Genomic DNA, 27,567 nt, shown 5'->3' on the forward strand with positions numbered 1-27,567 from the left:
AATTAACTCCGATTCCATCAGTCATCGCAGTTAACTTTATCATAACACTGTGTTAATCATTGACAGATCATAAGCCTACTGTGTTAATCATTGACAGAGGCCATAACTTGCCACTTATTAGAGTTAACTTAGTTAAGTCAGTTGTTTTTATCATTGACAGCAAGCAGCTTTGTTAGTTAAGCATCTCATTTATCAGTATAATAATATGTTTTAGTTATTTGCTTGAAACAATGCTATTGTATCAGTTAGACTTTTTAATTCATCTGTATTAAAGTACAAGTACTGTTTATGTTCTTGTACAATATATTGCATGCGCAAGAATAGTATTAATCCTATTACATATAATTTATTCTTTTCGTGCTTTTTTTTGGTTATGTTTTCGCTGTATTCTTATTTTTATTTCTTTATTATTATTTTATTATTATTATCTTATCATATTTTATTATTATCTTATCATATTTTGTTATTATCTTATCATATTGTTTCTTATCCCAAATGCTAAATATGGAAATACGCCGAACGCACACAGCAGCATAAAAGTCACTGTTAATGTAAGAGTCACAAATGAAGCACGAACTTGTACTCCGTGTAATACTTTATCTAACGTAACAGTGCGTAACCTGTAATGCTTGAATGCATTACAGGTTACGCACTGTTACGGTTACATTACAGGTTACGCACTGTTACTTGTAATGCTTGTTTTACTAAATGCGTGTCTGCCTATCGTTTTAATTTCCTTGTACGAGTAAAGGAAGTATTGTAATCACGGAAAATTTCGGTTATCATGTTTCAATGAAAATATCCATTTTGACCGTTCTCGAATCCATTTGAACGATGCCATTGCGTGTCATCTGTACGTACTGGCAGAATAAAGGCCCCCTTTTCCCAAAACGAATTGTAAAATAGATTCAGAAAAGATTTTTTTCATGACGTCTGTATGTATGTAAGTAGGTATGTATGTATCTCCTATAATAAAACGAGTAACCTCATAACGTTGAAATTTTGTATATGAGACTGCTATGAAATGTAGTTGTGCACCTCCCTTTTTGGTTGCAATCGGCCTCATCAAAAGTACATATATACACCTACTCTGTTACCCGACTCGGTGAGCTCATTTTTTTATTCTTATTTGCTAGTAAATTGTGCATTTTTTGCTTTTAAAATGATTGAAATATATTGTTCTTAAGTTCCGATTAAGGTTTTGATACTTTTAGTTAATATGAATGTAATAATTGTAGAGTTATCAGCAACAAAAATTAAGCCTAATGAAGCAGCCATTTATTTATATTTGAAAATCTTAGTAGAATAGTGAATTAAGTCAGTTTCTGCACCAACTTCAATGTCTTTTCAACCAAGTCGACGGGGGACCAAAAGTAAACTTTCAGTTTTGTGAACCGAAAATTTTGTCTTCTTGCCCGCTGGACGAATGGCTTGTTTTTGCGTAGAAACTTTAATTTTAATCGTAAGAAAAAAAATTAGCCGTTTTTAACTGTATTTGGTGTTTTACGGTTATCTGAATTTTACAATTTTTAATGAAGGTCTTTGGAGTTTTTATGTACTTTTGCCTTGCCGCGAAGTGAGAGTTGAATTGATTGAATGAGAAATATATCTCTAATGAAATTCGAGGAAATACGTTTGAATGAAATGCAGCAAAAATTGTGTATAATTTAATAGGTTATACAAAGAAGTCATGTGGTGGCCACATTAAAATTTTTTTTTTCGTCAGGATGACTTTAATCAGTTAGTCACCTCAGCCTTAGGTCGGATGTCATCTCGACGCCGAAAAGTAACGAGAAGGGGTTCTAATTATCGAATCACTGAAACCAAAGATGCATTTTTTTGGAAAGACTGCATTTAACCTGATAAATCGGATGGAGCTTCAAGAGAGATTAATAAGCAATCACCTTAATTAGCTATCTAAACAAAACATAAATTTATTTTGTACTCATAAATAACATTATATACATTCTATTTCCGAGTCCCAGTCATTTCTTCAGACCACAGTAGCTATTGGATTCCCTTTATTTATCTAATTCTAGTATTCTTTGGATTATTGATGATGGTGGTGGTGGAGGGTGCCAAGGCCGTAATGGAGGAATATTTTCTAAGTCGGAGAAACCAGGTAGATCCTGCCCTGGATGGTTTGATAAACTCGAATAACTTGAAATTCCTATAAAAACATTTAGATAAGAGAGTATTAAAATATGATTCTAACTTTAATTCTATATTAAGCATTTTATTAAAATTTTTCTTACATTGCAAGAATCTTTCTTACAATTTCCAAGAATTAATAACTTTTCTCTAAAACAAGTCATTTTAACATTAAAGAACGCTCTGGTAAAAGTTGTCATAGTTGCTGGCAAGAAAAATTTCATCCTTATTGCTTGAGCAGTATTGTAAAAAAAGCAACACTAGTGTAGAAATATACTGCTACTTCTATTGTTGCATTTGGAAGACGTCTTAAAAAATGTCAAATATCTTAAAACTTCAATTCAAACTCTCCAATCTGAATTAATATAAAGTAGGAAAAAAGCCAAATGCAAAAACGCTTCACATAAAATGTTTATTTTTACTATTTATATTAAGCATTACTAAAAAAGGAATTTAACAATAATTTCATAATATAAGTAACTCCCCGTTAGACGACTGGTAACAGGTTATTTTTCTAAAACGTTTCATGTTATACGAGCCAAAAGACTAGTACCAAAAATGACATTAGAGCTAAGAGTTATTAGGAGAAGTATATTTATTAAAACAAGAATGAAGAGTTCTAAATATTAATATTAATATTCGGTATTAATCATCATTAAATGAGGGAATAATATCGTTTTGGTCAAATATTCTTATCATATTTTTCTGGAGCACCTTAATTTCTATGCTCCGAAATTTTGCAAAATATGATCTTAATTCAGTTATGCTAATGCGTTTGAATTTGCATTAATTATATTTTATTAAAGAACAAAGTGAAAATTAAAACTATTAAGAAATATTTTTATTATTTTAGAATCGATCACTTTGTTAAACAATTACAGACTAATCAAATTTGAGAAATAAATTGAAAACTTTATATTTTTATGAATGGCAACACTGTGAAAACTGGTTTCGAGCAAGACGCATGGTTCGTACAAAGGCAACACTTATCAAAGACAGTTAGTAATAAAGTACGCTAGTAGGTAATAAATCGTAACAGTCCGAAAAATTTGGAAAACCTGGCTACCCTTAGCCAGGTCTATGGTTGGAAATATGTACCCTCCTCGATTTTCCGGTTCTCTGCTGAATCTGCTGTCGTCGGAGAAAAAAAAAACTTGGCTTCAATCTGCAGGTCTCCAATCACAGTGTTCTTGAGTCCGGTTTCTTTGAGTCGCACAATGTTAAGAAGCCATTGGAACACAACTCATTGGCTTGTTGTTGTTGCTAATGCTCACTTGTCAAACATATAATCAGCCCTAACCCATGAAATGCCTCGTGACAAGAAGCTCAAGTTTACGACTTCCGTTGGCAACAGCCTTGAGCACCAGACAGGTGAAGCTCAGTTCCGACCCCAATTTTGATGGAGAACATCCCCGGGGGGGACAGGTCTGGGGGCCTTCCACCCCTTTTCCGTACCACCAACCTCTCGAGAGGAATTTAGGCTCGCCGTATGTTTAGAGTGTCCCCATGCCGCTCGGACACTATACATTTACAAACATGCTCACTTGTCAGGGATTCGAGCCCGGGCCCTTCGGCACGGCAGTCTGCAACGCTAACCACTATATCGGTTGGGCGGCAGTCATTGGCTTACAATATACATGGGTGGAGGAGGCGTCTGCGGATGGTTTGGCTTGATTTGGTTTATTAGATTATGGCAAAGCACTCGAGGGCTATCTGCCTTAAGGGAGGGATGCCTCCGTGGAGAACTTTTTAAGGGAAACTGGCTCGTATACACGTTACACATGGGGAAAACCACGAAACCCATGCAGCCAGCCCGTTCGCGGGATTCGAACCTCGGACCGAACTACCAGTGTTCAGCGACGTTACCGCTCGGCCGCTGGTGGGCCTCGTCTGCGGATGATTTGTATCCATAACGGTGATACTAAACGGACGGACGGTGTCTTTGCAACGTTTGAAGACTGGTTGTATTTTTATACCTCGACCTTGACCAGAACATCTTCCGAACTCGTCGTTTGCAACCGACATCATAAGCCAGTAATTATACTTCGGCTCAATTCAATGGCGGAAGCTACGATCTGCTGATTCCGATTGCGTTTCGAACCCTTTCTTGTGGTTCGCTGCGTTGTACTTTCTGACAGACTGTGTTTATTCGACATGCTAACACGACAGAGACGCAGCCAATTGCTTCTCTTGAAGCAAGCGGTGGAAAACACAACTTCGAAAGAATCACTGGTGAATTTTGATGTTAATGCGCATTATTCCAAATTTATGTTTCAGAACGCTTTCTACAAGTGTCTTATAAGTCTTCGAAAGTCTTTATTAACACTTTAGTAACATTTTAAATAAAATCGTTCAGCGAGGGGTGCACACCTATTTTTCTACTTGTGCTGACGATTGTTGGTCCTGTTACTTGGCTCTCGTCAGGACTCATTTCGGATATTGAAAAAGATGTCTTATGTATAGTAAACATACCTGCATTCTTTATTAGTTCTGAACGATTTTTTTGCAAGAGACCAGAAACTTCTTTAATATTCGGAATAAGGCCTTTAGAGATTGTTTCCGCATTTCCAACTTATTTATCACGAGAAACCTGTTAATTCTCAATTTTATATTGCGCAAAATTAATTTAATAGATTTTCTTTTGCGCAATATAAAATCTGTCTTTAATGGATTTTTATAAATAACGAGAATAAAGAATATACTGACAGATATTAAAATGCGTTTAATGCTTTATTGGACTTTCGTATCATATATTTATGAGAAATGAGTTTTAACTTGCATACATTTCAGAAAAACACTGAATATGAATATTTATGAAATACCCTTCCCCCATATGTGAATTTAAGTTCGATAAATTATATAAAATTTTTATAACACTTCTAATTTTTATAACAGCAAAGTTCATATTATACAATGAGTTTTTAAATTTAAAAGACTTTTCATGATTTTTATTATGTTCATTTTATACTATTTTTAACATTTTAACAACTTCACGATTTAACATTTTTTTAAGTTCCCTCATATTTCATTTTTATATTAACAGCAGATTTATAATTTGGGCTACTACATTTCGCTGATATAGGCCTTTGTGTTCCAACATTTTTTATAGTGAATCCTGAAAGGGATTCACTATAAAATTAACTTGGATATCACCAACTGAATCATTTTTATGTAACGTTATTATAGAAGAGGTAGTGACTGAACATGTAATTTCCTTCCAAATATAACATAATAAAATAGATACAGACAGTAAAAACGCTCTTTGTTTTAGATTTTACAGGCAAGATTTGGAAGAAGAAAACTAGAATTCGGTCATATTTAATGTCATATTAAAATTCACTAATAAAATTCGATATTCAAATATGAATTTTACAACACTTTCTTTGTAAACACTTTCTTTCATTGTATCTGTTATTGGACTTCCTCTTGACGAAAGTTAAGAGTTCACGGGAAAATTTCTCTAGGCCCAAATTTATTCAGCTGAAAAGTAATTACAGTAAATTTATACGAGGAAATTTTTCCAAATTTCCTAAGCCTCTAAAAAATATAAAGAAACCAGGCTAAATAGCATATGAAATCTAAAAAACAGAACAGAAATGAATGCTAAACAAACAAACATATGTTTCGTATAAACAGAAATAACCTTCATATTATAATTTCATCTTTCAAAAGTGGAAATTCAGAAAACGCTGGAAGATTTAGATAAAGGCGAATCCGTTAGTTCATATGTTAAAATCTATCAAGATGGTAGCGTTAGTAAGAACCGTTCATGCTGCTATATTTTAAATAATCTTAAATGACCACTTTTTAATACAAGCTAATTTCTTAATAGAACTTGCCTTACCCAAATGTGTGAGGTTTAATTCATTTAATTGCGTTGTAACAAACCGTAGCTTTATTGAAATATTAAAAATTAAATTTAAATTATCGTCATTAAAATTAATTTAAGTTATCGTCTTCTGCTTGACAGATTTGTATTCATGCTAAATGTTGCTTTAAAGAAGAAATGGTGGAAGGTTATGTTTATTTTCTTTCCGAAGAAAATGATTAATATCTAGTTATTAAAACACGCACTGAAAGCCATGTTTTTCGATATCTAAAGCTACGATAGGTAATACTGTCAACAAGAAAGGGGGGGAAACAGACAAAGTTTGACTTCATGTGGGTAAATTGTTCCAAATACGTATCAAAGGAAGAAAAAGGAATGTTTCGAATGTTGCAGAGACAAAATGTTTTAAGTCAGGCACAAAATCATTAAAATCGCTGTGTCAACTGTAAACAAAATGATTAATGCTGATCTGAATCTAAAAAAAGGCGAGAAAACATAATGTCCATCGTCTTTCTTCACGACATATTGCCAAACGCAAAAATAATTCTTTATGTGAAACATTTAGCCGAATAAAATTGGAAAAGTTTTATCACATTTTGGATGTATTTAAATTACTGCTACAAAAAGAGATCCATTTATTATTAATAAAGGAGAGAAAAGACTCTTAAAATATTGTTCAAAGAATCTCAAGAAAGTTTTCTAAGGGATTTATTATTGTTGTTGGTTTTTCATATAAAAGTGGTGAGTAAAGTAAAGAGTGTGGAGTGAAAACTAAAGTGGTTAGTAAAGTAAAGAGAGTGGAGGAATATGTTGATCGATAAATAAAGAGAGTGGAGGAATATGTTGAGTGATAAATAAAGAGAATGGAGGAATATGTTGAGTGATAAATAAAGATAGTGGAGGAATATGTTGAGTGATAAATAAAGATAGTGGAGGAATATGTTGAGTGATAAATAAAGAGAGTGGAGGAATATGGAGTGATAAATAAAGAGAGTGGAGGAATATGTTGAGTGATAAATAAAGAGAGTGGAGGAATATGAGAGTGAAAAGAGTTCTTTTTGGAAAACCAGGGTACAAACTCTGAGAAATCTGTTAAAGTTAAGTCTGCTATGTATGATACCATACAGCACTACCGTCTTATTTACAATTAAAAAAAGAAACAAAAAGAAAAACCTATTCAGACAAGTTTAGATATTTAGCTTCTTATGAAAGACACTTGAAAAATCTGTGTTGCTGGATAATCTACATGACAACTCTTTCCTCCTCTCATATAGCATCTTCAACATAAATGTCGATGAGTCTTCAGAGGATGAATCAGACTTTCGCTCATTCCTACTTGTGTAAACATCTAATAACCTCATCCTACCCACACATGCCTCAAAAACGACCACGTACATGGGTAGTAAAATAACCATTTATCTATAAGTTTTTATTTGTAATATACTACGCTTAAATTTTAAAACGAATTATTTATTTATTATTAGTCCAAAGGGGCTTTGTCCCTGAAGGACTGTTGTTTTCGTTTTGCGATTTTGCGTCGGACTCCTATAAACGTCGGTTCACTTTTCAAACTGTTGCCACAAAATGTTAGAGTCCTGCATTATATTTGAAGAAATTAAATAATGAAAAATCTGCATAAATGATTGCCTATTTCTCGCATTGTGATAAAACAATGGTACATAGAGCCATCGAATTTTGAATGACGAAATCCTACTGCGAATATGGGCATCTGAAATCCCAAATTTGGAATTTGTTTTATTATAGATTTTATATTTTGTAAAACTTTAACGAATTTTTGATTTACAAACTCAATGCTTTAAAAGCGAGAAATGGCAACGTGATATAGAAAAAAAAAAAAAAAAAAACTTTTATCTCCAGCTCGCGAGACTGTGTATATCGGAAATTCTAAAGATATGCTTAATTTAACATTATTTTGCGATATTGCTCTTGAACTGAATTTTATGGTTTAAGTGCAAAGAACATGATATTTAATAAATAAAGGTAACACTCAAAACGTTAAAAAAAACGCCCCTTTGGACGTAATTTAAAATCTGAAAAATTTCAGATTTTTTTTTATTATTTTTTTTTTAATTGTTTATTTGATAGCATTTATAGCTTTTATCTCACGAACATCATTAGAAAGCACGTAAAGCGAATCTAGTAACATTTTAGGAACGAATACATGGTACGATAGATTATTCGTAATATAACTCGTTCGCAACGTTGAGAGTGTTTGTATTTGCGTAATTTAAAACACTTTTGTGATTGAAGAATATGCCTATGATTAAGAATTGCAAAAATGAAGATGGCGTATGAGACTTTTATGGATTAGTAAATGTTTTATTTATGTATTAATATTTATTTCTTTAAATATATTTTATAAAGTAAGTATTAATTAACAATGAAATTCCTTTACTTATATGAATATTAAAGCACTGAACGACTAAATATTTTAAAGAATTTTACTATTTAAAAATTAAAAAAATAATCAATGTTATTTATATAAAATAATAAAATAGATTTATCCATGAAAAATTTTTATTTGAATACATTATTTCCAATGGAACTTTCTATGAACGAAAAAATTAGGGCAGCTTTGAAAGTACCTGAACGGTAAATACATCATACTGGCCAGGAATTATAAGTAAATTTCTAACCCTCTGTCCTATGTTTGTTATTTGTTCTCATAGTAGTTGCTTATTTAAATTCATGTAACTAAAATGTTATTATCATAAAGAAGAACCAGACTCAAAAACTATGCAGAGACAATGCTCGATATTGCTGATTCATGGAGGAAATTCTGCAAAAGATGGTTTGGGATTCTGATAGATGCAAACGCCGAAAATTAAGAAAGAAGTGCTAACTTTAAACATAACTGAAGTTTCTATTGTTGGGAACAAAAACGTTTGACTATAAAAGAAACATTAAATGTATTTATCACTATCTTAACGTTTAAAACATCAGTAACAAGTTATTTTAATTAACATTAGTCACTGTTACATTTATGGTGTATTATAACTTAACGTTTAGCAAAGTAACCTATTTTATCAAATATTAGTTTGTAACGCAGCTAACCGCACATTATAACCTGTTTGACAAAATAAACTACACTATAATTAAGACACAATAACACGCCGAACAAATACTAATTCAGAAGTCAAACAACAAAAATAAGCGTTATATCTTCAAATTTTCACAGGACTAATTTCGGTGGTTTTACGGAAATACCATCGTCACCATGGGCATTTCACATTTAAAAAAATCTTTGTGTTCTAATTAGCGATCCTAATTCCAATGCATCTTTGCCTTCGGCCTTTAAAGAAATTATTTTTTAGTTCTGGTTTCATCAACAGATGGCGCCACTAGCTTATTTTCTGTCCAGGCTTTCTTATCTTATCTGATCATTATCAAAGCTGTATGAGCTTTGATCATTATGTCTTATCTCGTTCATTTGCGCTTTTGCAGCTGACGATGGTGGCTCGGTAAAACCATCGAAACTAGTCCTGTGAAAATTTTGTAAATATAACGCTGATTTTTGTTGTTTGACTTCTGAATTAGTATTTATTCGGCGTGTTATTGTGTCTTAATTCATCTGAAAGTCAAGTGCCATCCAATTTCACACCTAATCTGAAGTCAGAACAATAAGTTTTACAATTGACGAATATATCAATTTTATATTAGCATTCTGTCTTCCAATGAAGGATGATTTCCGAATGTTAAGTTTAGGGGTACAGCACTGGTCGAATAACTTCCAGAAACGTTATAAGCATTTCATAAACAAACATCTGCATTTTCCTAATTAAAATGTGAAAATATCTATTTATATATTTCTTGACTTTTTTAATATTAAATTATTCAAATTCCATTTCTATTTTGAAGGACACTTTTTTCTCATTGTTTGATGTATTGCTCGGTTAATGTTATGAAAACAGTTTTGGACAAACGTAATCGCAATTAAGCGGCACCTACAGTAGATCAAAAATTACTGTCTTTGAAAAATTTCCATTCAGCAAATATCTTTCAATGAGTTTCTACACTAAATAAAAACTGCAGTAAAAGCTTAAAAGTTTTAGTTCTAGTTAAAGATCCCAGTTCCAATCCGTCTTTATTCACAGCTTTTAAGAAAATTATTTTCACAGGACTAGTTTCGATGGTTCTGTAAAACCATCGAAACTAGTCCTGTGAAAATTTGAAAATATAACGCTGATTTTTGTTGTTTGACTTCTGAATTAAAGTACACTCTAATAATGATAAGCTAAATTTTTATAATAAAAATTCGTTTCTCCCTTCTTCCGGCATGCCTTCGGGCTCTAACGGTTAGCACACTTGGTGCGATTCGAGAGGTCCGGGTTCGAGTCTCGGCGGGGGCATTGCTCATTCTTCATGTATCCTGCTTTAAAGAAAACCCTGATGACTCTACAAAGTACTATTCACACTAATAAAATACGTGGAATTCAACCTAAGCTATGAATTTGAAACTTAAACATTTTACTTATATTTAAATTTGGTTAATTAAATATAAAGGATTAGTTGGATGTTAATGCTTCACTTAAGAACGAGAGACATCGTTACGAGAACAACAGAGGAAACATCGTGCTGAGGGAATGAAGTATCATGCTTAATATCAGAATTGCCAGTTTAACAAATATTTATAACAACAGGCAATTAATTTCACTAAACACTTTCATTTTACCTCATCCCATTTAATTAACCTTTTCCGGCACGCTATCTTTTAAAGTTGGAGTTTTGATAAAAAAAAAAAAAAAAAAAAAAAAAAAAGGTAGGCAGTCTAATTAGGCCTAGAGGAAAACACAAGTAAAATTTTGTGAAGATAGCACTTATCGTTTTAATTCTGTGGGTGTGCCCAACGTGGCACACTGATTGAATACAGCTTCGAAAAGAGTGCTGAAACGAGCATTGTTGTCAATGAACTGACCGATGAGATGCGGAGAAACAAAGAATAAAGAATCTCAATTGTCCTAGATTATCGGTGAGCTCATTCTGGGCACACCTAAGGTTCGACGTTTGATTTTAGGCAAGATTTCAAGGTAAAAATTTAAAACTAATATAGAATAAGGAGATTAGCATACAGCCAAAAAAATAACATAGAAATTTCTTTTCAAACAATTCCTTTTATACCCTAAAAAATCTGGAAGATTTCTTTGAAAAATGAGGGTTTTCCTTAAAAACTAAACATGGCTAAAATATATGGATTAGTTTGTGTTGAGCTGCCATCTACTATAAATAAAGAAGGTTCAGAGTAACCTATAGTAACCTATAAATCCTTTTTCATTCAATTTTTCTGTGCGTACAGAAGGAAATTTTAAGGTGTGTCCAAACCGGACACACTGTGCCGCAAAGGGTTAATTGTTGATTTTTATTTTTTTTTAGCGTACATCTTGATTGCGGTTAAGGGTTATGTTTACTTTTCGAACCGTCTTTCCTGTTGTAGCGTAATTACGTTTTTCCTATTGCATATTCATTTAAAAAATAAGGCAATAAAAATGGGACTACAGTTTTCATCTCCTTCACTGTCGAATATAAATTAATCTCTGTAACACAGATTTACAAAATTTCACTTTTTTTTAATCTTTCAAATAGATGAAATAAGCTGCTTTCTTCTAAATATCACCTCCTGATCATGAATATGAACTTTCAAAGAATTTTCAAAGATTTATTCTTGTTTGAAAGTTTGACCAAAGTTTACGTAACACTTTTTAACACCAATAAGTTATTTTAAATAGAATCTTTCCTTGTATTTCGAGGATTCCACATAAGTAATATAAAGGAATTAAATACGTTCTGTGTGAATAAATTCCACCTCATGAGCAGGAGTATGCAATTTGTTTTGTAAGACTGCTTCTTATTTAGATGTTAAAGCAAAATTCGTGCTACACCGTGTTAATTTACCATTCATAAGCAATGGTTCGTTCGTACTTTATGGATTCGGCATTACTGAAATAAATTTTTCTCACTAAATTTCATCTCCTGAACATGATAATTAACTTTTCAAATATTTTCTTTTATATTAGAACTTAAACCAAAAGTCATGTTACATTTTTATACCTTAAGCAATGTTTTACTTGTATTTGGAGGATTCGACCAAAGTGCTTTCATATCTCGAGGACTGGTGGTTTTAGCTCCGCTTTATTTTATTTTAATTTTTAATTTCACTTTAAATCAGTAAAGAGAATAGGCCTGAATGTAGCAAAGGGAATATTTTTCGTCCTTTACGCTCTAATTGGCCATGGTTCAGTGCCGACTATGCGCGTTCTGGGAAGCTGCGCACCCCCACACAGCAGGCATTGAAGAGGCGCTATTTATACCTCCTATTAAAGTTCTTTTTTTTAATCTTATCAAAGCATTACTTATCAAAGGTTTTTTTTTCAAAGGATTTACTTATCAAAGGATTTGTGCATATTTCCTTTAATGCTGCCGTGTTATTATCACACTTTCAGACACTCATCAGTACTTCCTACACAGCCAAACTGTGATAGATAAACACCCTCTCCTCTTTTGTTACACAGAAACGAGAACCAGTAGAACATTTTAAATATAATGTCAGTGATCACAGGCCACGAATTTTTGAGACTGGGTGCTTATGCAATAAAATATACACAGAACAGTGTTGTAAAATGAAGAATCTGTACGTGGCCGCCCAACAGGATAGTGGTTAGTGACTCTTACTACCGAATCGAAGGGTCCGAGTTCGAGCCCCAGAGAATTTGCGGCATGGCTCCATTTGCGGCATGGGTGCACTCTGAATATATAGTGAGCCGGACGTTCCTTCGTTTGGTATGGTATTAGGGAAAGAGGGGTGGAAGACCTTTTGAACCCCCCGGGTACTGTCCTTTAAAATTAGAGTGGAACTGGGCAAAATCATGCTGTCACCCAGTGTATGGCGCCCAAAGCTTTTGCCAAAGACGCAAGTCGTAGCCGAGTGGTAAGATGCAAGACGGTATCTCATAGTCCTTGCCACAATAAACTTCGCAGTTTTACTTATTTATTTATTTATTTATTTTTGATTAGGTTATACAAGTGTGATTAGTCACAACAACAATAGCAACAACATTTGTATATGAGTGTACCTTCAAGAGTTTTTTTTTTAAGTTCTATTTTAGTAGATAGTAGATTTAGCAGATTTTAGCAGTCAAGTAGATATTTAAATTTAATGTTGCAACGATTTTTTGTCGATATTTTGCGCATTTCTTTGCTTAACAAACAATTTATAAATCTCAAAGTTTTACCGTTTGCTTCATCGGATAAAGCGATAAAAATCTTTCAAACGAAGTTTGTACTGAATTTTCAATATAATTTTTAGATTTTCGGCGAATTTTCGACCATTTCAAGTCAATTATTTTAAAATTCCAATATTGGAAAATGTATCTATTATAGGATTTTACAATTTTTAATGATTTCTCCCTCTTTTGAAACGAGAATAATAAAAAATTATTTGTTAATCGATTTTCTATAATTTTTTTATACGCTGCAATATGATTGCCAGCAGAAGGAAAAATTCCAATCTGGTCCTGCGAATTTATGAATATTAACTGATTCTTGTTACTTTAACTTCTCCAACAATCATTCGTCTTGTTACTTTTACTCAAAAACATTCATAATTTTTATTTAAGATCAGGTTTTCAAATTTTTAGCTTCTTAATAAATAATTAATTCTTTTGAGCAAGGTCACAGCTTTTCAATGCGTCAAAAATATTACAATTTATCAGAAGACGGCAAAATTTGATAACATTTTATGTTATGTGGACGAATTTTCATAGTACCATATTGATTGAATTTATTTTGAGATTATTTATATACTTATATGAAAAGATATAACAGAAATAAATAATTTATATATATATAACAGATAATAAATAATAATTACAAAATAATCCAGTAATAATTATATTTTAATACAAAAAAATAATAAAATTATGATTTAATTTTTTGTGCATATTAATGAAATAATTTACGTTTACTTCTATATTAAATATGCTAAAATTAGTTTGAGTAATTTAATATGTGTATCGATATTTGTGGAGAATTCTTTGAGAATATGTAATGTAAAAAGAGTAGATTTTATGCAGATTTATTCTATAAAACATACACTCTTAGACAAAAAAAAAAAAAAAAAAAAAAAAAAAAAAAGAAGACGCACCAAGAAAGAAGTTATCCAAATGGGACGAAAATCGATAGAAGTGATGTACATGTACAGAAAAACAAATAATTACAGTTTGAGAAAAACTGGATGATTTATTGAAGTGATAGAGCTTCACAAAGTGAAAAATTCAGTAACGCGTTCGCCGACATCTGACTCTTATGCAAGCAGTTATTCGGCTTCGCATCAATTGATAGATATTGCGGATGTCCTCCTGAGGAATATCGTGCCTAATTCTGTCCAACTGGCGAGTTAGATCGTCAACATCTCGAGCTGGTTGGCCAAGCGACCTTGCTGGCCAAGGTAATGTTCGGCAAGCACTAAGGGAAGCAGTAGAAACATGTGCAGTGTGGGGGTGGGCATTATCTTGCTGAAATGTAAGCCCAGGGGGGCGTGACATGAAGAGCAAGACAACGGGCCTTAGAATTTCGTCGACGTACCACTGTGCTGTAAGGTTGCGACTGTTGACAACCAAAGGGGTCCTACTATGAAATGAAATGGCACCCCAGACCATCACTCCTGGTTGTCGGCCTGTCTGGCGGAAGACAGTCAGGTTGGTATTACACCGCTGTCCGGGGCGTCTCCAGACTCGTCTTCGCTGGACATCGGGGCTCAGTTCAAAGCGGGACTCATTACTGAAGATTATTCTACTCCAGTCAGTGACATATTCCAGTGCGAATGAGCCCGACACCACTGCAAACGGGCTTGACGTTGTACAGAGGTGAATGGTAGTCGGCGCAAGGGGCGCCGTGACCTCAGCTGCCTTTCTGTGAGCCGTCTATGAATGGTCCTTATTATCATTGAAACACTAGTTGCACGTACAATCGATGATAATGGTGCATCTGGGGCTGTGAGTGCCGCTCTGACGATTGCTCGGTCTTCAGGTTCTCTCGTTTCTCCAGGCCTACCGCTTACTTTAATATCGTCTAAGGCATCGCTCCTGCTCAAATGTCGAGCTATTCGCGGATAAGACCAACCGGCTTCTTTGAGCCCAACCACACGACCTCTCTCAAATTCTGACATCTGCGCATATCGTTCGCGCACGTGTATGCGAACCATAGTTACTGTCTACCAGACTACACGGAATGAAATTCGTGAAGAATCTATGACCTGGAATCGTAATTTCTCCTCTTAAATATCCTGCCAGTTACGCAGATCAGATGCGCTATAGCGACAAGGCTTCATTCATTGGCAGCCAAAATGTAAAATTTTGCATTTTCCGTCGAAACCTGTATGCATATCAATTTGTATCCAATTTGCTTAATATCTTCTCGGTGCGCGTTTTTTTTTTTTTTTTTTTTTTTTTTTGTCTAAGAGTGTATTTCAGATAGTAATAATTTGAGAAAAGGATATATTGACAGTGGGGTCAAATACACACCACGTACATCCTCGTGCATGAGAAAGTAGTGCTTGTCCTTCCAGGCTAGTAAACAAGCAAATGAAATAACAGTTGATTTTGGGGGAGAGCAGTGTAATATGGTACATTTTATTTATCAAAGACACATAAAAAACTAAATTTGCTTTAATTTAATTAATAGCTTTTTAGAAGTAATATAGGACGTTGAGCAAAAAAGCATTTGGTTTTGGTTAAGTTGCAGGATTAAGACCTTTAAAAACAATTTGCGCTAACTAGCTTTGCTTAACTAAAATTTGTTACTCTTTTTCTGATGATTAGTTGAAATTAATGATACTGATTTGGATTTTACTTTACAGGAGATTTCTCTGAATCGGGATTCTGATTCTTTGAGTTATGAAGTGATGAATCAGGTCAAGAGAGATTCAAATTAGGCAATGATGAAGTGATAAAGCAGCTGAAGGGAGACAATTTAGTGTGTGAAGAATTAGTTATGCTATCAAGAAAGATCTATTAAATTTGAAGGAATGTTAAACTGTGTATTAGTCCTTTTCTCATATCTTAATGTGCTGAATTTTAGCTCTGTGTCTCTCTCACCTTTAAAATCTCGTACCGTATTTGACATTGTAATTTGTATAACCTCTATTTTTCAGGGTTGACTGATATATTCAATGTATACCAAGAGGAAATGTCATATTGGTACCCAGAAATAATCATTAAAACTGAAACTGAATCCTCAGTGAGGATTTTGTAATAAAATTAATGAAATCAACTTAAAGAACGAATTATTATGAAAATATACGTAAACTTGTAAGGCGGAAAAATAAGGGCAAATAAGTTTGAATACCAAGAAAGCTATTTTTAGAAGAAATATAAAGCTCAGAAAGCGTTCGTGTTATAAAAGGAAATATTAAAATAATATATTTTGAGATATATACACTAAAATGACTGAAGAATATCACATCACGTTTCATTGCGAACAATTCTTAATCCTACGGATGCATATACTAAATCAAGTTAAATATACGTAGGCGAAAACAAACACCCGAACTCTGAAGTACGAAATCTATCCTGAAAAAAGGAAAATAATATTAGTTTTAATAGCAATGTTACCAAAATTAACTACTAAAATGAAATTTAGTGAATATCATTGAGTTTGATATCGAGTTCAGCTTCACTTAGAACAGGAGTACTTTATATCAAACAGTAATAAAAAACAGAAGCACCAATAAATTAATATTCAAAGCGCTATGAAAGGAAAGAACAGAATTTTGAAAACAATATTAAAATTAAAATGAAATCATGAGAAATTCTGATATTTAAGATTTCTTCAAGATTCATACAGTACTGACTGCTAAACCGAAGTTAAGAAAAAGGGGCAGATACTTCAGCAGAAAAGCCGCCTAGACGAGAAAGTAGTTAGTGACTCTGACTACCGTACCGGAGAGGGCGGGTTCGAATCTCGGAGAAGGTATGGGTGTAAATTGTCTAATAAGCAACGGTAGTCCACCTATTAGATGCTTCTATAATAAAGCGACCACCCTTTCCGGTCTTGTAGCGGTCGACACATATGATGGCTAGTGCCCGCCATTGGAAGAAAAAAAACTTCAAAACGAAACGTGCTAAAAGCAGGTAAAAAGCGTGCCATTAATGAAATAAGAATGAATATTAAATTAGAAATGCATCCATGGAAGAAAATTATGTCTAGAACCCATATAAGATACCAAAAATGTTCAAATACTCAGATTCGCTTAGAACAGGAGTGTGCGAAAGTCAGCCTGTGGGCCGCGTGGGCCATTTTAAGGGTTTAATGCGGCCCGTTATGAAATTCTACGCAACGATTTTTCATCGTTTTCTTATACGATTTTGTACTCAAACTGACGAAATTACCAGTAAAGGTGCACATCTATTATTGCAATATATATATTCATAATGATCCAGCGGTCGACCTTAGCTGAGAGTAATACAGTGTAACAGAAAACATGAGCATCCACCAAAGAATATAGTTCTATAATTTCTAGCAGCTTTCCTTCAGAAGTTAATCAAGTAAATATGCATATTATTGACATAAAAACATTGAGCAGAAAAAGGTAGTTTAGGAAAAGAACATTTCACTTCTAGTGTTTATTGCATATACGTGTCAATCAATTGATGACCAATAGGAATAGATCACATTTGTGACGTATTTGGAGAACTGAAAATTGCAAGTAATCAGTCTTAACCAATCATATTCCTCCTTTCTTTAAGAAAAGCAATGCAATATCAGTTACCTTTGACCTGGAGAATGGAAAGCAGGCAGGGCCGTTGAGATCTCGCCTTCAATGTCTGGGGCTTATTTAAAATACAAAGTGTGACATTAAATGTATAAAGTCCTATTTAAATTAAAAGTTCTACTAGAGAGTGGTGTTCCCGCTTTAATCACATCCTGGTAAATAATAGGGACACTGCAAAAGATTCTCTCACGAGCACCCTCGCACCTTGTGATGGCCTTGCCCACATAATGATACTACGAAAGAGCTTTTTAGTCCATCGTTAAAAGGATTTGCCCATCCCTGGTCTCGAATAAGCTTCTAAAATTAGTGGTTGTGTCTCATAATGATCTCAAAAGGGCCTTTTAAAATCACATTAAAACTTGATTATTTTATTAGAAGGATGCAGAACAAACAAAAGGACGTATTATGGCGCTAGGTATTACATACTTCATTATGCTGCGTGGCTTTTTACTGTTTTAGTACTGATTTCCACTCAGTATTTTAGTAATTTTTTTAATATCTTATAAAAATATATTTCTTTTTTCCCCACTGTTAGAAGAATGCAGTAAAAAAGACTTATCTCAGGGTTTCTCAACCCGGTTGAATCCTCCAAAGAGGAATTGCATGGTATCAAGGCGAGGGAATACAGTCAACCTGATTCCATCTGCTTCTTGCTGCATCGTTAAACAATAATCTGTATCGAAATAAATGCATACACATTTTTCGAATATTTGAAAGGGAAGGGGAAATGATCCTCTAGTAATGGTGTAAGGGGTGTATGGAGAAAAACAGGTTGAGAATCATTGACTTAAGCATTCAAGATGCAGCGGAATCTTTATTTCATCAGATCGTTTGCGTGCGACGTTTGCATCAAATATTTTTCTCGAGTGGCAGTACTTTCTATTTTCCCAGGAGAATTCATTAGCGAATGGAGAACTATGAATTTCTTAAAGAAGTTTGCTTCGAGATGTTTAAAAATGGCTTTAGTAAACAAATATGAAGTAGTTAAGTGAAGTATATATTCTTATGTCGCCCAACCGGGATAGTGACTAGTGACTGTCGCATCCAAGGGCGCGGGTTCGAATACCGAAGAAAGCATGGATGTTTATAAATGTGTAGTGTCTTTGTGGCATGGGGACACTCAAAATATGCGGGCAGCCAAGAGTCTTATCAAGAGGTTGGTGATAATGAAAGAGGGGCGCAAGACCCTCGGATCTGTCACCACGGGTTGCTCTCCCTTAAAATTAGGAGAGAAACTGAGCTTACTGTCATTTATATGACGGTCTTACTGATATAGGGTCTTACTGTCATCTATATGATGCCCAAGGCCTTGCCAATGGCACGCGAAGTCTTGCCTTCCTGCAACGATCAGTTATGCATTTCTTAGGCTTGCTCTGATCGAGATAAGTCACAAAAACAACGACAATATATTCTTACATGTGTAAATTACTATTCAGTTTAGCATGAAATTTAAATCAAAGTACTCCTTCTTTATTATATTGTTTTATAACATCTTTGTCTAATATGTGTTAAACCGAACCCGTTTAATTCTCATTCAGAGAGCTTTGTTTCTAAGAGCTCGTTCTTAAATGTAAATTACATTATTACCATATAAAAAAAACTTTGCTTTACTTGTAAAACGATTATTGCTGGCTGTATTTTTTCGAAATTAGCCTTGTAAAGACCTTCCAAATACAAAACACTTACCCATGTGAGGAGGATACTGATGCATCAAACCTGCATATGCCTGTTCTTTAGGCCAATGTGAAATCCACGGGGATGGCTGTTGGTACATGGACATCATTTGAGGATGGATCGGTGCTACTTGTGGAAGTATGTGTCCGGGAGGATGATGATGAGAGAGATACGGAGGCAACAATGGTGGAGCGCGCATGAAGGGATGCTGAGGCACACTCGGATGATGCCAGGGCATTGGTAGTAGCATAGGGCGATGATGCTGCGCGCTGACGGCAGGTTGCTTAGTGCTCTCTTGTTCTTTTTGTTTGGATAAATGATGATGAGCTCCTCCGATTAGGACACCGACGATACCCATTTTTAATAACTCTTCTAGGGCCTTCTGAGTCATCAATGGAAGTGCTGTCGCAGGAGACAGCAGGAGAATACTGAAGCATAGGAATGGTAAAATGGAATGAAACTTCGAACTCCACATGGCACCTAAAGAATAAATTACCTCATTAAATTAATTTTGGTTTTTGATATGTATTCTTAAAATTACTAAATGGCTCAGAAAGGAATTACGATTTAAATTGTAAGCAGTAGTTAATAACAGCTAAATAACGTACTGTAAAAAATGTTTACGTTTGATCCCACAATGCCAAAAATACTAAGCCTCTTTCCTTCGGTTTAAATTTAAGAAGATTTGATTTGGTTTGTTGTGATAATAAACACTCTTATTCGTTATCAGCTATGATTTATTTCAGAATTAGGGAAATAGATCAAGAAGGGAAAAAAAATGTTTTTAAAATACTTTATTCGTTTTGTACGATTAACCGAACAGCGCAGATTCCTTGCATCAAAGCCGATCATATTCAAAATGTGCATTTTAGTTACGCATGACATATTTATTTCACTGACCTTGAATTTCTTCCCCAATGCTGTCGAGTAATCAAAAGGGAAATCAACATTAATCCGAATATTATCAGATTTCGATAAAACAAAATTGCGGTAATATAGTCCATCTGAGTTGTTCTCAAGATTTTGAAGAATATTAAAAATTACTAAATTGATCGATTTAGATTTAGAGATAAATCATAATTTAAACTTTTAATCATTCAAATGACCACTTCAGACATTTCCCTAATATAAAACTCTAGTTTCTGTATTCCATTTATTCTAATTAATGTTTACTAATAAGAAAAATTGTAATGCAAAAGTATTAATAGAATAAATATTGTAAGCAATAGTAAATAAACATAAATTAGAGTAATTATCAACCAGAAATTAGATTGATCATAAATTTATCAAAGTGATCAATAAGTAGCTACTTCAAATTTATCAAATTCTGTAACAGATTATCTAACAAAATGCAAATAACTAAATCTAAATTTCCAAAATATGCACGATAAGTTTTTTTAATAAAAGTTATGAAATTTATAAGCTATTGAACCTAAACCACTTTATATATATATATATATATATATATATATATATATATATAGATAAACATTATTTAAAAATATTTATCATATTGCTTAATCATCTGAAAATTATTATAATTATCATCTGAAAATTTTAATTATGATATTTTTTCTAAATTTCGATAAATTAAATTTCGGGCTAGCAATTATCTACCAATATCTATAACTACGATTAGAAAATAATACACTAGAATATTTCTATAGTTATGATTACAATACCCGAGAACAATTGAATTAAATCAATACAAAATTTTAAAAATAAATAAACATTAATTAGAATAAATGTCAAACAGAAATTAGATTGATCATGAATTCATCAAAGGGATCGATAAGTAGCTATTTCAAATTTATCATATTATGTAACACATCAGCTTACGAAATATAAATAACTAAATCTAAATTTGCAAAATAATGGACGATAACGTACTTTTTTTAATAAAAATTTATGAAATCTATAAGGTATTGAACCCAAAATACTACTTTATACATATATACAAACATTGTTTAAAAATATTTACTTATCATCTGAAAATTTTAATTATCATTCTTGCTTATAAATTTCGATAAATTAAATTTCGGGCTAGGAATTATCTATCAAATTCTATAACTACGATTAGAAAATAATACACTAGAATATTTGTATAATTACGATTAGATAATAATATGCGAGAATAATTGAATAAAATCAATACAAAGTATTAAAATATTTCCAAGAGGGAATTCATGTTACGAAATAATTTACACATTAATTGTTTAATCTAAGATAATATTCAAAATGGCATAAAATGTTTCATGGTTGTTCACTGTGAGTTGCATAAAACGTGCAGATAACTTTTTCTGCGAGCCCCTAATGGGGAAAGAAGCTACTTGCAATTTGCTTTGTATACTGTATCATATAAGTTCAACCAGTTTCCCTAAGATAAATATTTTTAGAACCCTCTTGGATTTATATACAGAAGACTGCTTTGGTAATCATATTAGAAAGAATCAAAAGCTATTGCTGGACATCTTTGTTTACCGAATGCTTTAGCGAAATATTATTGTTTTCGCTAATACAGATTGCAGTGATTCCACACCAGATCAATTTAAATTGTTAGAATTATAGACTTCCAACGGCTGATGTTATCGTAGATTTCTTACGAATTTTAGTTGCTTTAATTTTCCCGTTAACGTATCTGGTGAAGATTCTTTTTGCTGCATATCTGTTTATCCATGTAGCAGCCTTCTTCTCTTATTTTAATCAAAGTGGTACTTCCTATCTTGGTGAAATAATACCTCTTTTAGTAAATTATAGCCGTAATCTGCATCTATGTAATCACAATTTCTGATTTATAACATTCCACCAGCTTTGATCAGTAAATCGAATTCAGCCACTTCTGTTACAATATATCACTACAGCGGCTACTTTGAGCATGAAAACTCTGGAACGTTCAAGCGAATTAAATGCTGGAATACTTTCTTGGCCTACAATATTTGACCTGACCAAAAACATGAAGACAGGTTTATGAATCCCGAATCGAAGATATCCACTCATAAAATGGCATCTGGATAAAAACGTGCTTTCAATTCTTTCACAACATACCATTAAACTCCACACTGAGAATTAGATATCGCCTCAAATTCATCCATTAATTTGGTAGCCTACGAAGAATACAAGAGACTGAAAAATTCACATTTAATGGCTCAGAGGCTTTGAGATACATCTCCTAGTAGTAACAACAAGAATTTTTTAGTCAAAATTCAACGCAGGTGGTACAAAAAATGCATGAATATATTGATGAAATTCTTCCACCATTTACCCCGTTATCTGTTTGGAAAGAAGTGAGGTAAATTAAACCAAAAAATATTCGTTGAAGATAATCCTTACTGTTGGTTTGATGACTTAAGGCCTTGTGTTCTCCGGTACAAATCATCGGTCTCTTAAATAGCTTCGAGAGGAAAATACGATAAAAGCCTGAGGGTTTCTTAGGTCTGGGAAAACAGGCTTTCAGGATGATTGAACACGTGCTAGCAGAGCCTCTCCCCGGTAAGATCGTTGTTGCATACGTCCACCTTTAGTAATAGGAAGATTTAAATCGTAACAGTTTTTACGGAATATCGTGGTTTGCAGAGAAAGGGGAAGCGGAGACAAAAAAAGAATATAATTTCTCCTCATAGTTTTGTTGACGGAACCGGTCGCAATGGCATCTTAGTTCGTGAGAATTTTTTTCCCGTAAGAATAGATTAAGTTTATTGAGTACTTTAAAAATGAACTCAAATGATCTCTATTTCCTCAAAATTCGATTTCAGACATCTATGAAGTCATAAACTTTTTTTAATCGATATATTACATTCTTGAACTCGAGTTAATCATCAGTTGTTATTGCATCATTTAAGGTATCTAGTTTTAGAAAGTTGTGGAAGTTAATGGTTATTACCTTCAGAAACTCTTTACACATAATGATTAAATTTTAATGCATAATTTATAGCAGTCGAGTAACTGAAAAAAAAAAAAAAAAAAAAAAAGCACAATCAGTTCATTTCCTTTATTCACAAATTCTCATTGTGATCCTCTTTCCTGTCTCGTAAGGTAATATACGTCTAAGGAAAAACAAATACGTTACTATTATTACCTGTTATGTTGACACAGATCACCTAATATATATTATAACATGAAACTGGGCAATGAAAACTGGCTTGTGTTTCATCAGCATGTCTAACAGTAGAATCTAGGATGATTTTTTTTTTCTGATTTTGGTTGAATAAATGGTGGTGACCTCATCTGAAAATTAATTTACTTTATGCAATTTTTAACGAATAACCTTAAAGATATACCACTAGTTAGATGCCACATGATTTTTTTTTTAATTTCCTTTCTTTCACTGTAAGATATTTTCCCCTCGCTGCTTACCTTTGAAGTGTAACTGGAAGCATATCCAGCCAGCAGTCAGGAGGTATAGAATCTGAGCTTTGACGAGGACATTGCTGATTTTTCCTGCTTCCTGCTCTTAAGTAAACTTAACGAATATACAAGTTGGCGCCCTAACTAAAAAAAATGAAGTAGGCGATAATTAGTTACTACTAGATTTTAGGTTCGCGTTTCCCCAGTCGACATTTCAGTCGAGGGGAATGTGAGGTATTTTTTCTCCCCTTACTGCGAGTTTCCGTTGTGTAACTGGAAACAGGTTCGTCTAGCAATCGAGAGGTCCAGATTTCCAAATTTGCCTAAGTCATTACATACTTTTCATGTTTCTTACTTCGACAAAACTAGTGACTTTAAGCTTTGTACTCGAGTTTAAATTTATCGATAAAATGTAGATTGGGAAAAAAATAACATTTTCTTTTTATCCTTGACTTTGAATTTAATTAAATTTCAAGGTATTTTATCCCTCCTTTCGGCATGGCTTTGTGGTGTAATTGGCAGCATACTCAAAGGATATTCCAGAGGTCCAGGGTTCAAGTCCCGGCGAGGGCACCGCACATTTTTTGCTCCTCCTGCCTCAAAATGTACAATGTCTCCTGCTCCTGGTAATGGCTCTACAAGTGCCGCCCGAACTAAAAGGTGATGGACGATAATTCGTTACCATTAGGATTTGGCGACTGGGTTCGTTTATCCCCAGTTGCCCTTTGAAAGGGAGGTTATCTAAGGTATTTTTTCCTCCTTTCCGCATCTCTTCGTAGTTTAATCAGAAGCCTACTCTGCGTGGATGCGAGAGGTTCAGGGTTCGAGACCCGTCAAGGGAATTGCATATTTTTCACGTCTCCTGTTTAAAAACGAAAAAAAAAAAAAAAAAAAAAAAAAAAGAGAAAATCTGAAAGCTTTCAGATTTTATATTAGGCCCGAAAGGGACCTTTTTTTTTTTTTTTTTTTTAACGTTTTGTGGGTTACCTCTATTTATTATATACCATGTTCTTCGCAATTAAATGACATAAAATTTAATTGAGCAATAGTATCACAAAATATTTAAAAAGAGCATTCTTTAGAATTTTGATGCACAGTCTCGCGCGCTGGAGATAAAAAAGTTTTTTTTTTTCCGTACAGTGTTGTCATTGCTCGTTGAATTGAAGTCGTTGAGTTTGTTAATAAAAAATTCATTAAGGTTTTACAATAATATAATATAATAATTTGAAATAGATAATAAAAGAAATTCGAAATTCACAATTCGGGCTTCCAAGTACACATATTCAGTTGGAGGGCTACGTTATTCAAAGTTTGATGGCTCTAGGTCCGTTACTTTTTCACAATGCGAGAAAAATTCATGCATTCATGCAGATTCTTCATTATTTAGTTTCCTTAAATATAATGGCGATAATATTTGGTGGCAACAGTTTGAAAAGTGAATCCACGCAAAATTCTGTTTTGAAATTAATAGCCCTTCTGTGCTAACGCCATTTGAACTAAGAAAAAACTAATGAATCTACAAATTAATTAATAAAGTCAATTTTGGTATTTCTGTAACAGTTACATAATTTTCAGAGAAAATTATTATACAGTAGAATTACTCTTATTGTAATCTGCTTATCCAGTTTCGACAGCTTCAACATAAAAAAGTTTTACAACTAGTTTAACAAAATTACAATGAAATTTGTAAGCATACGTACATTTCTTGCAATTCTGTACGATTACTTTACTGTACTAAAGGCATTTCTCCCACTTCCCTAGCGTGCCTTCGCGGTGTAACGGTAGCACGCTGGGTCGGTATTCCAGAGGTCCGTGGCTCGATTCCCGGCGAAGGCGGTTGCATATTTTTCATCTTTTCTGCTTCCAATTAACCTAATGACTCTACAACAGGATGTCCACAAAGTCTCTGAACAACTTTAACAGCTTGTTTATTTGGGAACGAAATAGCTTTTATCTTTAGTACTGGTCATATGTCCACTAGCAAGTGCATAGTCTTCGTGCCCCGTTTCCAATAATGGTTTCCCACTATCTTGTTGAAAAATTAACTCCTGCTGAGGGCCTCCAGCCGGTTGATGGTCAAATGTATTTGACCAATTTATCTATGTAACTCCGGCTGTTATTGCTTGTTCATGGAAGGAAAATGTTTCTAAAATCTTGTCTTGCTGCACAACACAACAAATATTAAATTCCGGGAACAACAAGAGGATTCTTGTATCCCGAAATCCTCACATTATATGCATACTAAAAAAAATCAAATTGTCGCGAAAAAATTTCATATACCTGTAATAAGACAATAAAAATTTGCAGTACTACTTCTTACGCGTGGCAACAATAGTGAGATAATAATGGGGTAACCCTATACTTTCGAGACAAATAAATTTCCTCTCACAATAACATATTCGCAAATAAGTAACTTAGCTTAATCCTATTCACATGGACTTCACAGAAAGCTTCTCTTTATTTGGGTACGATCACTGATTTGTATTATTGTAGACTTTAAAAATTATTGTACCAATTTATTTTAATTTCACATGAAACATCTCTTTATGTACTGAATTTCTTTTTTTAAACTACTAAAAGAATAAGAATGATTGTTTTGGAAAAAATGTGCCTTTTTAATTTAAATATTACTTGTCTCATTCGGAACAATAATTTAATCATATGCCGCATTTTGTTTGCTAATTTTATCCTCAGAAAATCGAAAGGGAAAAATTACGGGAATAATTTAATTACCGAAGGCCGCGGGTAGAATAAGAACAGTAAGAAAGGTTACAGTAAAAACATAACAGATGAAAAGTAGCTATGGATAAACTAAAAATAACTGTCAAATATTATTTCTTTAAAAGAAACCTACATTCAAATAAGAACACATAGTAATATTAACATTGCAGTATCTTATAAGATATCTGCTTTCTACTTCCCCGTAGCTTAAACTTTGCCCATTCTTATTGTTGTCTGTGCTATTCCTTACTTCTCAAATCATCCATAAATAATTAGAGAAGTTGAGTGTGGAGGTGACTTGGCGAAATCTTAGACCAGTGACGGCAAACCTATGGCACGCGTGCCACAGTTGGAACACAGAGCCTCATCAGCCGGCACGCGACTAAAATGTTACTTCATTAATCAATAATCACAATAAAATGATACTACACAATTAAAAAAAGTGTTGTAGTCTTTTCTTGAACGTTTCGCTTACTTACTTATCGCATAATGTCACTGCCATGGGGCCTAAGCCTAGATATAAGATTTTCATATCTCGCCAAATGATATACATATTTATTGACCCAATTTATGCCGTTGCAAATTGAAGTAGCTAATGTTTTCTAAAGGAATTCAAATTTATTGCCGTTCATTATAATAAATGGAGAAAACGACTGCTAACAAAAGGAATCTCTAAAGACCTCACAGTAACTTCGATGCAGCAACATCGGTGAGGATTTCAAGATTTCGAGAAGGGGACATTTTAAGGGAATAAAATGAGTATTGATATTGTGTATATGTGTTACCGTGAAAGACCGAAATTGGAGAATGTCGACTTTCACCGGAGAATGTCAACGTTCACCAAATACGTCGGTGAAAGATCGAATATTGCACTACATTCTTGTACATTCGGACCCTCACCGGTGTATGTCGACAATCACAGATATGCTCTGGTGTGAGTCGAAAAGAGAGGTCACAAAGTGCCATAATAGTTTAAGTTGTTGCAATAAATAGGATTTGAATCACATAATTTATTAAGTTTTTTATTACTGTTATTTTATTTTCTCATTTAGAACGTACTGTA

General features: G+C 33.5%; 2 protein-coding genes across 4 annotated transcripts in view; one reads left to right on the forward strand and one right to left on the reverse strand.

Moving 5' to 3' along the window:
* The window catches only part of klhl10 (kelch-like protein 10), a 70,152-nt gene extending 53,921 nt beyond the window's left edge, over positions 1-16,231 (forward strand). The window contains exon 10 of the mRNA XM_085812919.1: positions 15,852-16,231. The gene's annotated coding sequence lies outside the window, so the exon portion shown is untranslated. The remainder of the gene's footprint in view (positions 1-15,851) is intronic.
* Positions 1,910-22,909, reverse strand: LOC118185308 (uncharacterized). 3 transcript variants are annotated; one of them, XM_035355145.2, is made up of 3 exons: positions 22,770-22,909; positions 19,452-19,919; positions 1,910-2,170 (listed from the first exon to the last, which is right to left on the reverse strand). In XM_035355145.2, exons 1-3 carry the CDS (start codon positions 22,813-22,815, stop codon positions 2,022-2,024), a joined length of 663 nt encoding a protein of 220 aa, XP_035211036.1. In that variant the 5' UTR covers positions 22,816-22,909; the 3' UTR covers positions 1,910-2,021. The 3 variants fall into 3 exon arrangements, with proteins under 3 accessions (XP_035211036.1, XP_035211038.1, XP_035211037.1); XM_035355147.2 differs by having other exon boundaries at positions 22,702-22,777; XM_035355146.2 differs by lacking the exon at positions 22,770-22,909 and adding an exon at positions 22,485-22,599.
* Positions 22,910-27,567: the final 4,658 nt, after the last annotated feature.

This window comes from Stegodyphus dumicola, chromosome 3 (genome assembly GCF_044657685.1).
Source record: "Stegodyphus dumicola isolate Sdum_Otavi_A_Nest chromosome 3, ASM4465768v1".
In the NCBI taxonomy this organism is placed as follows: Eukaryota; Metazoa; Arthropoda; class Arachnida; order Araneae; family Eresidae; genus Stegodyphus; species Stegodyphus dumicola.